General features: G+C 36.1%; 1 protein-coding gene across 1 annotated transcript in view; it reads left to right on the forward strand.

Moving 5' to 3' along the window:
* Positions 1-14,123, forward strand: part of LOC121385079 (proteoglycan 4-like) — an 88,567-nt gene that overhangs the window by 41,260 nt on the left and 33,184 nt on the right. Inside the window, exon 6 of the mRNA XM_041515616.1 lies at positions 3,794-3,917. Coding sequence (XP_041371550.1) covers positions 3,794-3,917 — 124 coding nt within the window. The remainder of the gene's footprint in view (positions 1-3,793; positions 3,918-14,123) is intronic.

Genomic DNA, 14,123 nt, shown 5'->3' on the forward strand with positions numbered 1-14,123 from the left:
ATTAAGGTTCAAGCACGCTCTCCTGAGCAGACACCTCAGCTATCTGGACTGTCTGTCCAGGGCAGTGGGTTAGTTGTTAGTTGGTTAGTGGTTAGTGAGAGAGAGAAGAGGGTGTAGTGGCCTTACACCTACCCACTGAGCCCTTAAGAACTCGCTCTGGGTTGGAGCTGGTACCGGGCTGCGAACTCTGTACCTACCAGCCTGTAGTCCGATGGCTTAGCCACTGCGCCACCGAGGCAGGTCATTAAGTCAATACTTTTCTTAATGTGCAGGGCGAGTTACTTCCCTCTATTTAGCAAATTTAAAATGGCGAGCAAATGTTTTATGTTGTCGTGTGAAGATTTATTTTGATAATAATGATGCAAGTACTTCAATCGGGATTTAGCGAGTACGGTAGGTTATACATTTTTGGTTTGTGGGTCCATTTGTTGTACTATTTCGGTTGAGAAACGATTAAAACATGGTGCCACAAGTTTTGAATACCAACTATATATAGGGTATGTAACAATATTCGGACGTAGAAAGAACCATACTTTCTGTGTCGACTTGGTTTTGACAGAGACAATGTTTGTACGTACTCTAAACATGGTTTTTGTTAAAAATGAATCCAGTAGTCAAAAGGTTAGCGTATTGTCGCCGTATTACTACTAATATCATCAACGATCATACACAAGGTTAGCGTATTGTCGCCGTACTACTACTAATATCATCAACGATCATACACAAGGTTAGCGTATTGTCGCCGTGTTACTACTAATATCATCAACGATCATACACAAGGTTAGCGTATTGTCGCCGTGTTACTACTAATATCATCAACGATCATACACAAGGTTAGCGTATTGTCGCCGTGTTACTACTAATATCATCAACGATCAGACACACGGTTAGCGTATTGTCGCCGTGTTACTACTAATATCATCAACGATCAGACACAAGGTTAGCGTATTGTCGCCGTGTGACTACTAATATCATCAACGATCATACACAAGGTTAGCGTATTGTCGCCGTGTGACTACTAATATCATCAACGATCATACACAAGGTTAGCGTATTGTCGCCGTATTGTCGCCGTATTACTACTAATATCATCAACCATCATACACAAGGTTAGCGTATTGTCGCCGTGTTACTACTAATATCATCAACGATCATACACAAGGTTAGCGTATTGTCGCCGTGTTACTACTAATATCATCAACGATCATACACAAGGTTAGCGTATTGTCGCCGTGTTACTACTAATATCATCAACGATCATACACAAGAAAGTAGGGCCTGGATTTACCTCAGTCGGTTTTCGCTCGCTTGAGGTGCTTGCGACGCAGGATTCATTCAACTGATTGAGGTTTTTTTCTCGTTCCAACCAATGCGCCACAACCGGTTAAAGACCGTGGTATGCGCTTTCCTGTCTGTGGGAGAGTGCATATAAAAGATCCCTCGCTGCATCAGAAAAAAATGTTGCGAATTTCGTCTGATGACTACGAGTGCCAAATGTTTGACATCCAATAGCCGATGATTGATTAATCAATGTGCTCTAGTGGTGTCGTTAAACAAAACAAACAAGAAGTAAGTAAATCATGTAATCTGTAAGGTTATATGAGCCGGCTTATGAACTGGCGAGTATATATGTAAGTGACCCACTTTATCGTCTTTATCGAATTATCGTCTTTTTTCAATTCAACTAATTTACGTGCTTATATCCAAATGAGGTTCAAGTACGCTGTCCTGGGCACACACCTCAGCTATCTGGGATGTATGTCCAGGACAGTGGGTTAGTTGTTAATTGTTAGTGAGAGAGAAGAGGATGTAGTGCTCTTACACTGTCCCATTGAGTCGTTAAAACTCGCTCTGGGTGGGAGCCGGCACCGGGCTGCGAACTCAGTACCTAACAGCCGTATGTCCGATGGCTTAACTGCGACACCACCGAAGCCGGTATCTTCAAAGTATTAGTATTATTGTCCTTATATGACCAGTCTTACGAAGTGGTGATTATCAAATAGTAGGTAACGTACTTCATATTAATACAGGTCCACTTAGGAAACAGGCCACATGGCGTATCTCCAGTCCTTATTCTAAAACTTCCAATTAATTTACGATTCGCAGAGGCGAATCTAGGGGTGGGTGGGGTGGGGTGGGGGGAGGGGTCTGGGCCACCCTAAATTATTTTGCGACTTACTAACTGATACGAGTCTACTTAACAATTCATCAATTAATTGGTCCAGCCAGCGACTGGTATATCAAAGGCCGTGGTATGTGCTATCTTATCTGTGGGATGGTGCTTATAAAAGATCCCTTGCTACTAATAGAAAAATGTAACGGGTTTCCTCTCTAAGAATAAAATGTCAAAATTACAAAATGTTTGACATCCAATAGCCGATGATTAATATCAATGCGCTCCAGTGCTCAAGCAAACAAACAAACTTTATCAATTTGGAGGCGACGAAATGGCTATAATCAAGTAAGAACAATTAAAAAATATCGTTTCTTTCTGTCTTTGCATGGTGGCAACGTACCAAGTTAGTGTCCTTACCAATGCTATTATATATAATTTCAGTGGTAATATCATCAACTCCAGTTTTCGTTTACATGAAACTTTCCACCTAATCTGAATGATAAAACCGTTACCATAATCGCAATTCATAGTTCCGCAGGGACACGAGGTTTTGTCTATAGGATGTACTATACGAAATAAAATCACGAGGCGACAATGTTAACGTTTATATATCAACCAAACTATCGCCCACAAATATTAGTACTACCACCCCTACCTCAAAGTATTAACTGAAGAAAATGGTACATTTCATGGCTCATTCTCAGTATATCCAAATGTTTTTAGAACACTCCTAGTGTCGCACAAAATCTTAGTACTTTTTTTTTTACAAATACACCATACATGTTTCAAGCAGAAGGCTACTTGACACACTGGTACTAGATGAAATAAAATTGCATACATTTTTTGCCTAGATGAAACTAATTCTTTTTTTTTTACAACCAACACACTCACATTTATCACCAATCACAAGACTTGTGGCGTAAACTTCTATATCAAAAGTTTGGTGCACCTCGAACTTTGACCCAGCCGGAAGGTATTTGGTTAATACTAGTTATAGGTGGGTTGCCATTCCTCAGTATAAGTGATACTTGTCTGCGCTTGATGTCAGCGGGAAGTCTTGTACTTCCATAAATAACCTATCAGTTTGTACATTGTTGTGATGTCAATGACAAATAATTTTGATGTGGTACTACAGCCACAAATGCATATGAAAAAGAGAAAAACAACAAATTTAAAGTGACATTGCGAGATCCTACTTAAATAGGACTGTGGAATAAGGGTAAAAGCTTTTCCCATATCATTAGAATAACCCGCATTTATTCTGTTTTATATTAAAGTGACAGACCCTACTTTTTAAATACTAAGACATTTGTTTTACTATTAGAACCATTTATAATCACTGAAATCAAGCATCAGTTATATTTCACTGTTTAGATTACCCATGTCCGTACAACCGTAGTATTTCTAGTCATTCTGGTGTTTCTAACACCATAATGCATTTTTCATATTTTTATAAACCCACGTGTGTCTCAGAAGTAATGTTATGGAGACGAGTTCTAGTCTGTGTTTAAGGATATTTCTCTGTTTCAACGTGACAGACTCTTGTTTCACCCTGTTGTAACGTTATTCAAATGTGTAACTAAACTTAGTATTAATTCGTTTAGGTGTTGAACTAGAGTCTGTGATTTTAATGTGCTCAGGTGTCGTTAAATAAACATTCCTTCCTTTCTTTTCCAGGTATTTAGACTTCATCAACGTGATGAGCTATGACCTGCACGGCTCTTGGAGTAAAACACTGGGGATTAACGCGCCCCTGTACCCCGACCCCGATAACCAGGACCCTAAAGGTGGACTGAGTGTGGTAAGTAATTGGAATGTGACACCTACAGGCAGGTTATTCTCTCTCTCTCTCTCTCCCTTCCTGCCCCACCCTCTCTCTCTTTCTGTCTGTCTGTCTGTCTGTCTCTCTCTCTCTCTCTCTCTCTCTCTCTCTCTCTCTCTCTCTCTCTCTCTCTCTCTCACACATACGCCCTATATGTCTCTCTCAACCTCTCTCTCTCTCTCTCTCTCTCTCTCTCTCTCTCTCTCTCTCTCTCTCTCACACAAACATCTCTATCTCTGTCTGTCTGTCTGTCTGTCTCTCTCTCTCTCTCTCTCTCTCTCTCTCTCTCTCTCTCTCTGTCTGACACACTTTCTCTCTCTCACTCTGTCTATCTATCTCTCTCTAAACCTGTCTCTATCTGTCCGTCTCTCTGTCTATCTGTGTCTCTCTATCCCTATGTCTGTCCCTGTCACTCTGTCAGTATCTCCGTTTCTGTCTCTCTCTCACTATGTCATGTCTCTCGCTCTCTCTCTCTCTCTCTCTCTCTCTCTCTCTCTCTCTCTCTCTGTCTGTCTCTTTGTTTGTATCGCTCTGTCTATGTCTCTCTCTCACTGTCTCTCTCTGTGTCCATCGTTACTGTAGAAGGGTGGGGCGTTCGCTTGATGCGAGGTCGGTTTGAGATCGATCCTCGTCGGTGAACCCATTGAGCTATTTCTCGTTCCTGCCAGTGCACCACTACTGGTATATCAAAGGCCGTGGTATGTGCAGTTCTGTCTGTGGGATGGTGCATATACAAGAACCCTTGCTACTAATGGAAAAAATATAGCGGGTTTCCTCTCTAAGACTATATGTCAAAATTACCAAATGTGTGACATCCAATAGCCAATGATTAATTAAATGTGCTATAGTTGTGTCGTTAAACAAACCCCAAAAACCGTCTGATGTTCTTTGACTGTTTTGGGGAAACGACTTACCATTTTCAAGGTTATTATGAATTCGAAAGTGTTAAAAATACACACGTGATTGCATCTTTAAATCACTATGCCTAAGAATCCATTACATGAGAGCCAGCCATTGTTCTTCTTTCTTTTTAATCCACGCCTTTCTTTCGTCTGGATTTACAATAATCTCCTGGTCTTGAATCTGAATTTTTGAAACAGAAAACATACACACATTCAAACGAGCTACCTGAAGTTCATAGTCAAGGTCTCTCTCCTCATATAATCACTAGATACACAAAACACTATTGTCGCACACATTTGCAAATGGCAATGCTGAAAATCCACAAACAGCTGTCAACATTACGGTTTGGTATATTTTCCAGTGGATATGCTATACATACATTAACGTGTTTGGTTTTAACAATGCGGTGTTACTGATGGATTAACAAAGTCGTTAATAGAAATATTCTAGGAAATAATACAAGCAAGTCATGTGTCTTTGCAATATCGGTCAGGAAAACAACAGTAATAGAGAAAATACATTATCACATATTCTATTACTACCATTACTACTACTGCTGCTGCTGCTACTGCTACTACTACTACTACTACTACTACTACTACTACTACTACTACTACTACTACTACCACTACCACTACCACTACCACTACCACTACCACTGGTACTAGTACTAGTACTACTACTACTACTACTACTACTACTACTACTACTACTACTACTACTACTACCACTACTATTACTGCTACTAGTACTAGTACTACTACTCATCATTATCATCGTCATCACCATACTAAGAAATCATCACCATATTAAAAAAATCATCATCATCATTATCATACTAAGAAATCATCATCATCATCATCACCATCAGCATACTAGGAATACATAATGTAAAAGTACAAATAGAAGTGTATATATCTATAATATTTAAATTAATGAATTAATTAAATATTGTTAATGAGATTTGTGTTTGTTTGTTAATGCAAATAACAAAGTCACTAGCAATGTTTGGTAATCCCTAAGCTTCTAGGCACTTTAACGATTTAACTAATTTTTCAACATTATACTCACCTGTGCACACTATATGTCTGGGATGACATGAAATTCAAACCTAATTGAATACGTTTGTTTACCCACCGTACAATGAAGAATCAAACAACGTTTAATTGGCATAGCTATGAAATGGAACCAGCATTATATGCAAAATACTGTAAATTACTTTGTACCAATGGGAAAGCATATATCTTCGCTTCAGAAAATACACGTAAAATAGACCACAACCTTTGTTTGTTCTAATAATGAATCACATGCATGGGTGTAGGTCGCGTCATTGGGTCCATAATGTATAAATACAGAAGAACCAAAGCCAAACTACTCCCATGTTCTTTCAATGAATCTCATAACTTTTGCAAAACATTGCGGTCACATGACCCACGTAACGTACAAAACCATTTTTGGCTAGAAACTATGAATGTGCGATAGACAGGTACTTTCTGATAGGTAAGGAGTGTATGTTGAAATTCAGATATTTTGATTACAATATTAAAAATGAAGATAACTTACCATCATCGGGAAGTGTTAAGTTTCTATTTTGGTTCAGTATATTCTAATTAGCACCATTATTTCACGTAAAAGGAAACACAATTCAGTTCAACTTAATAATATATTCAATTGGTGAGCTGTGTAGATTTGTAAGGATATAAGCTAATTTTGTTATCATTTCAGTTCAGATAGAGCTGTGCACTTTCTATTATTTTTTCCCCAGTGAAATGTATTTCCCACATATTTCCTAATTCCAAGAATTTCTAACCCCTTTCTTCGAATAGAAGAAACAAAGCCAACATAGACCTAAGTTAATTCTGATATGGTTTTCTTTTCTGCTTGCTGTGATACAGAATACCATACATGTTCTTATGTCACCTTATAAACCACCCTTACTATAAGCACAGAAAAAGACATACATGTTTTTATAGAACACCGAACAGTTTTGTTTTGGATAGGTCTGGCGGAAACTGATATCATTAAATTCTTCAGCCAACGGAACGGATGATGTAGTTAATATTTTCATCTGATGCAGTTCTTTACGTGTTTTCAGGAAAGATTTCTGCGTAGCAGTCATTTTAGTACTCATTTGAAGCACAGAAATAGTAATGAAAATGTTGCAACCGTCTGTTCATAAACATTAATATGTTTTAGAACCAAATGCTTATACCCATCAAAACAGGTTTCCCAACACTATAATTAAATGAACACTTGATTAATCTGGTTCATTGTTGACGATGTCAAGTGGCAAATCACATCTAACAATGGTATGGTCTGTTGATTGCTACCATTTCGGTGTCTTTGAGATACACATTTCTCTGTCAAAACTGTATTGTCTCTACTCACAGGTGCCATCGTACTTTGCCACCAATAAAACCACAAGCTGACGATAGCCAATAGTAAAGGGGCATATTTACCTGGCTGAATATGAGTCTTGATTCTACAAATTGACTAGCTAGTCTATAAAATCTTATTGACAACGCAACTCACACATTATAATATCCGTCTGTTTAAGAGAATCTTTATGGTATTTCGAAAAGATCATGGTGGGATACTGGCATAACTGTCTATAGTCCGTCCCACAGGGATCGCATGTTTTTTCATACTATGTAATTTTCTACAAGTTATTTATTTGTAAATTGCACACACAAATTGTATTTATTTTCCATTTTCTTCTTACATCAAATCAAACTGAAATTAAAAACATGTTAATAGAATAATGGGACAGAATCCAGTTATATAAGAGGTTAGCCACTCTTCAGTATAAATTATCCTTTGTAGGTAATCTTTAGGACGACTACTATTCACAGCATAGATCAATTATCCGTGTTTGTGTTCACCGTTTAACATGCTTCCATCGGAGCACTTTTCAAGCACGCCTATCCTGAACATAGCCGCTGACTTCGAAAGAGCGTTCCATCTACGACAGGTTTGACATGTCAGCATCTAATAAAAGTACATACATGCACAGCTCGGTGATAGTCCCTAGCTTCACCAGCAGCAGTCTCCTAAGCTGAAGGAATGTCCGCTCATGGAAAACTTTAATATGGAATGTTAGGTGTGAAAGGGAAAATAAAGACTAACACTGTATGTCAAGCTACCAAATAGACAAGGTGTTCTTTTCAAATTCCATTTCTGGCAAATCTATTGTTAAAAGTATTCGTAAAGGTCGTCTTTATTTCGCGGTTGGCCTTTCCGCGTTTTTGCAGCCTCATCACCGATTAAGCCTAACAATGTGGCTCTATGGCGTCTTCATAAAGAAATGCTCATTTCTGTTGAGTACTAACAGACTCTAATTTTAAAACAAGCAGCAGGAATTAACGAGTTAATAACATCTGAAGCTAATCTGTGAATACCCATTCAGAGTATGCCAGCTATTCCTATCTGTGTCTAATCGTCTGACAAATAGGAAGACTATAGGAATGCTTAACCGTGTGTAATTAGCTGTCATGGCACTGACCTTGTGTTTTGTAGAATGACATGTACATACGAGGCAGAATTGCTGTGTTTGTGAAATATATTATACAAAGCAACGCTTGTTTTCGAGTGATAAGAAAGATAAAAAGGAAACGGAGAGATATAGATAAATCATTAATATACTAGTACATTGTTCATCTATTATTAAAAGGGGCGAGATATAATCCAGTGGTAAAGTGCTCGCTTGATATGCGGTCGGTCGTGGATCAATCCCCATAGGTGGGCCCATTGGGCTGTTTCTCGCTCCAGCCAGTGCATCACGACTGGTATATCAAAGGCCGTGGTATGTGTTATCCTGTCTATGGGATGGTACATATAAAAGATCCCTTGCTTCTAATCGAAAAGAGTAGCCCATGAAGTGGCGACAGCGGGTTTCCTCTCTCAATATCTGTGTGGTCCTTAACCATAAGTCCGACGACATATAACCGTAAATAAAATGTGTTGAGTGCTTCGTTAAATAAAACATATCCTTCTATTATTAAAAAACCCTAACAAAAAACCTCGGTGGTCTCACTGACTTATTTAATTATCACAAATAAAGATCGGGTGAATAAAATTAATATCTTTTTAAAATTGAAACAAAATCTAAAAGGATACATATATTGTTCTAATAAAAAACCCATCTTTTTAACATGTTCGTCCCTTTGCAAATTTACATTTGAAAAGGTTTTTTTAGTAATGTAATATTATTTCAACGAGGTTAACAGTTGTATAAACAAAGGCACATTGTTAGATAGCCGAGAGTTATACATGTAATCATTTACTATCATTTGCTCTCTCTCTGTCTGTATACCATACATTATCATTTGATCGTCAAACAAATACACGAAATCCTGTAGTGTTAAAAAAAAAAATCCAAATTCTTTGATACAAGTTTTACATTGGGACTTTTTTACAAATAAAAGTTCTATGGTTTCTTCATCGACTTTCAAACAGTAATTAAATTCACAGACCCTAGTTTCAATCCGTGAAAATGGACACTAAGTTTAGTTAATCTACAAACCTGCAACACACATTTGGGTAAGATTACAACAAAGAAGCTAAAATCTGTGATGTCTAAACGGGGGAATACCGTCTAGAAAGAATGTTATATAAAAAAACCCTTTATTTGTTTTAGTTGTCTCACATGAAAGTTGGACACCTTATATTATATATAAAAAAATAAACAATCCTGGAAGTTTAAAAAAAAAAAATTCCTTTCAAATTTTCAGATATGTATCCTGTGTATCATATGTGGTGTTTCATAGTCTAAATATCTTCCACCTATATTATAATTTTGCTTCAGGTCTATAACAGGAATAATGTACTTCGTTTCTGAGATAATATCTATAATACCTTTATTATACTGTTGTTTAATAAACTGATTTGTCTTTAAAATAAGCATTATGCCATAACGGTTTATTTATTATTTGCCCATATGATCCGATCATTATATTTTGACCTAATTCTTTCGAAGCTCCCAATACATCTATCCAATCTTCTCTTGTTCGTTCTTAAAAACAAATTTATACCAAGTTTGGATAAATACAATTCCCAAATATATTTGTCTAGAAACCAGTTTCATATTTACAGTCACTAAGAAAATAATGTCCAAACCAGGACACCGTTGGAGCTTTAATAAAAATAGATACTTCAATCGTTGTCAGTCCATCATCTTTATACTTTTTTAATGCTAACTGATCATTTAATTCTAAAAGAATTCCATATGAAAGCAAAATATAATTCGATTTAACTTAGTAATACATTCAGATGTTGGATTCGGTAAAATTGTAACAATTAGTTAATTGTAAAAGAGCAAGTGTTTTAACTACTAACCACTAACAGCTAATAACTAACCCACTGTCCTGAACAGACAGCCCAGATAGCTGAGGTATGTTCCCAGGATAGCGTGATTGAACCTTAAATTGATAGAAGACTGAAAATAAGTATAATGAAATGTAATGAATAAACTACTTTCAGAAATTGTTGTACACTTGCTACGATAGGAATTCAATAAGGATTGCATATTGCAAATGGTTTTATTTAAAGGTATTTCCCAAATATTTATTTATTTATAATTATTTTTTAATGTTATTCCTAAAATATTAAAATTCGATCCACACCATTCAAGAATGTTTTGATTGCACATTTTTGCCTTGGTGTTTACAACAGGACCTAATCCAGCAGTTTTTGTTAATTCTTAGACCTGATTTCTCTCAAAATAAATCTAACACTTGAAGGGTCCATATCAAAGAGTTGCGAGAACCATCCAGCTATAAATGTGTGTCGTCGGCAAATTGTCCAATTCTATATTCTACTTCACTGATTTAATTCCATTTCCTTATTGGATTATTTGTGTTTAACATTCCAAGAATTTATATGAAAATAATAAATAAAGATAGAGGATCACCTTGTTTGCAACCTCTTTCGAAGTTAATTGACTTCGAGTAATGTCTGTTTTGTAGAATATATCATACAGCATTGTTATAAAAACAGCTACCCATCTTCGGATAGAGGGTCGAAACCCAACACTCCAAAGTTTTTTTCAAAGAATCTCATAGATATCGAATCAAAGGCTTTTTTCAAAATCTATCAGTAATATTAGCCCTGATATTCTATTATACTTGCTTTCATATAAAATGTCATACAGTGTTCTTATATTTTGCCCAATGAACTGTCTCTATACAAATCGTTTTCGATCTTCATGTATAATTAGATTTAATTACACCTGCCAATCAGGAACAACAGGTACAGGCCACGGAAAGAAAAGACCAATTAATTAAGAAAACACCCCGATTATCATTTCAGTCCGTGGGTTACTGTATGGACAAAACATAATACAGTTACTTCGACACTTAGACAATGGTAGTTTATTTTGTATTGAAAAATAATATATACTTATTGTTGGCTTACTGGGATGGATATTATTACAGAACATTGCGATACATCCGCAAAAGTCAGGTACGTTTTGTTTCTTCAGTTGTAAGACTAATTCCTGACGACATTCCAGACTAATTCCAGAGGGCGTATTCACTGGGATAGTACAATATGGCTGCGTCCGTTATATATAATAGCCGTCACATTTAACCGTTTTATTAATTAACTATACGATTATACTTATTGATATTAAGCATTATATATTGTTGAATATGTATACCAGTCCAAAAGTCTTGCGCGAGCATTTCTTTAATTAAGACAAGTTATATATTCATTTGTTCTGAATGGATAAAGTTAAAGTTTATTTTGTTTAACGACACCACTAGAGCACATTGATATATTAATCATCGGCTGTTGGATGTCAAATATCTGGTAATTTTCACATATAGTCTTAGAGACGAAATTTCAAACATATCCGAATTAGGGACATTTGATACCAAAGAGGAGATACAAATTCATTTCAACCAGTATCATTATGTCAAATATTCAAGTACTTGAAATATGTATGGGGTACCTGTAAATTAAGTACTACAATTACATGCGAAATCAAGTGAGGTGTAAGAATAATTGGTTATATGGAAAATGAGCCTAGAAAGGTTCCATTTTCTTTAGTTAATACTTTGGGACAGGGATTGTTATCTTCATATGTATGAGTCCTAATTTGGTTGATATATGCACTGTATATAGCAAGTTTAACTACGTACGTTACACGATTGCCTCTCAGCTTCTATTTGGCATGGGTCAACCTAGAGGAATGTTAATAGTGACCATTTTTGTTGTTGAAATCCTCTCTTCTCCAGCAACATATGTAATATGTAGTAATCTAATAGAACATCTACTTCCCACAGTATCACAGAGCATTAATAAACTACAATACAACGGACGGGAAACTAATCACATGTAGGCAATTGTTATCGAGCTATGTTGCGTGCTTGTGTATGTGTATGTGTATGTGCGTGTATATTCATTTTTTAATGTTATCACTCGCCTACCGTCCTCCTCTCTCTTACTCTCTCTCTCTCTCTCTCTCTCTCTCTCTCTCTCTCTCTCTCTCTCTCTCTCTCTCTCTCTCTCTCTCTCTTCAATCTGAATATATTTACTTTAACAATACTCTTTATGTATTATAAATAAATAAATATATATATATATATATATATATAATATTATTTATGTTAAACATTAACTGTAAGATAGTGATTCAGGGCGCCATCCCTGACATTATCGACATTTCTGGGGAAATAATAATATTAAATAATAATAAAAAAAGACAAAAAAGACAAAAAAAAGAAATGTTTCGTTCAGTCAACACCTTTTTTTCTGATATTTTTAATTGATTGTTTTCGCCACGTATATTACCGCTGATATAGTAATCGACTAAATTTTCTTTTCATTCCGTAACAATCGATTTCGATAAGATTTGAAATACAGTTTCACGATGTAGCATGAACGGACAACACTGAAGAAAGTAGCGACCCATATCATTTCAGTACATTTTTTCACGTCGTCTTTCCCAGTTTTCTTGACATTTTGTGAAATCAATATCGGTTGATTTTTGTTTAGATTAATAACTTTTAGGTTTAAAATAACCTCGTGAGTCCAGATATCTGTATCTCGGGTAATATAACATCTAGAGAATTGATTTGTATACAGAAAATACAAAACAAATTCCCGTTACAGACCGTTTTTATCATATTACGAGGGGCGGAAAGTAGTTCTGTAGTAAAGCAGTCGCCTGATGCACGGTCGATCTAGCATTGATCACCGTCGATAAGCCCACTGGGCTATTTCTCGTTCCACCCAGTGTACCACAAGTTGTATACAAACGTTCGTGGTATATGCTATCCCGTCTGTGGGATGGTGCATATGCAAGATCCCTGGCTATTAATGGAACAATGTAGCGGGTTTTCTCTCTAAGACTATATATGTTAGGATTTTGACATCCAATAGTCGATGATCAATAAATCAATGTGCTCTGGTACTGTCGTTGAACAAAACAAACTTAAACTTCATAATATTACGTGTAATATTATATTATCATTTACTAATGCAACCCCCACAAAAAGCAAACAAAACAAACTTAAACTTTATAATATTACGTGTAATATTATATTATCATTTACTAATGCAACCCCCACAAAAAGCAAACAAAACAAACGTAAACTTTATAATATTACGTGTAATATTATATTATCATTTACTAATGCAACCCCCACAAAAAGCAAACAAAAAACCTAAACCTAAAACCAACCCTCTAAAAAAAAACCCCAAAACCCAAATAAAACGACATTTCTGGATGATTAATTAATTATCGGTTATTGAATGTCCAATGTAATTAAAATTAGCTCCACTGGTTAATTACTATTACCTGTGGATCTAACAGCACCCCGTTGGAGCTCATGGCCAGTTGACCTTTCATTCGACCAATCAAACACTTTCTTGCAAAATCATGCCAGTGATTTGTAAAGAATTTGAAAACATTCGGGATTATGCCGAGGTATACAAAATGATTCGGGTGAATTACGAAGTATGCCGGAAACTGATTTCAATATAAAATTTTATATAAAATTCGTTTCAAGACGAGAAAAAACCCGTGATGGTATAGCCATAAAATCTGTTTATACTAGTATACAATCCAGAGTTTATTAATGCACTTTACCTCCTGTTTTTTAAAGTTGAAACAGACCGACAAGTTATTGCATAAATAGTCTCGCCCGATATTTTTAGAATTTTTATGCTCCCGAATAACTCCATGAAAGGCGAAGTGTAATTGGTCGATATTTAAATAGTTATTTATAGATGAAATGTCACCTGGACATGGAAGTCCACGTAATGCTGTTAGATCTACTG

This window comes from Gigantopelta aegis, chromosome 11 (assembly GCF_016097555.1).
Source record: "Gigantopelta aegis isolate Gae_Host chromosome 11, Gae_host_genome, whole genome shotgun sequence".
NCBI lineage: Eukaryota > Metazoa > Mollusca > Gastropoda > Neomphalida > Peltospiridae > Gigantopelta > Gigantopelta aegis.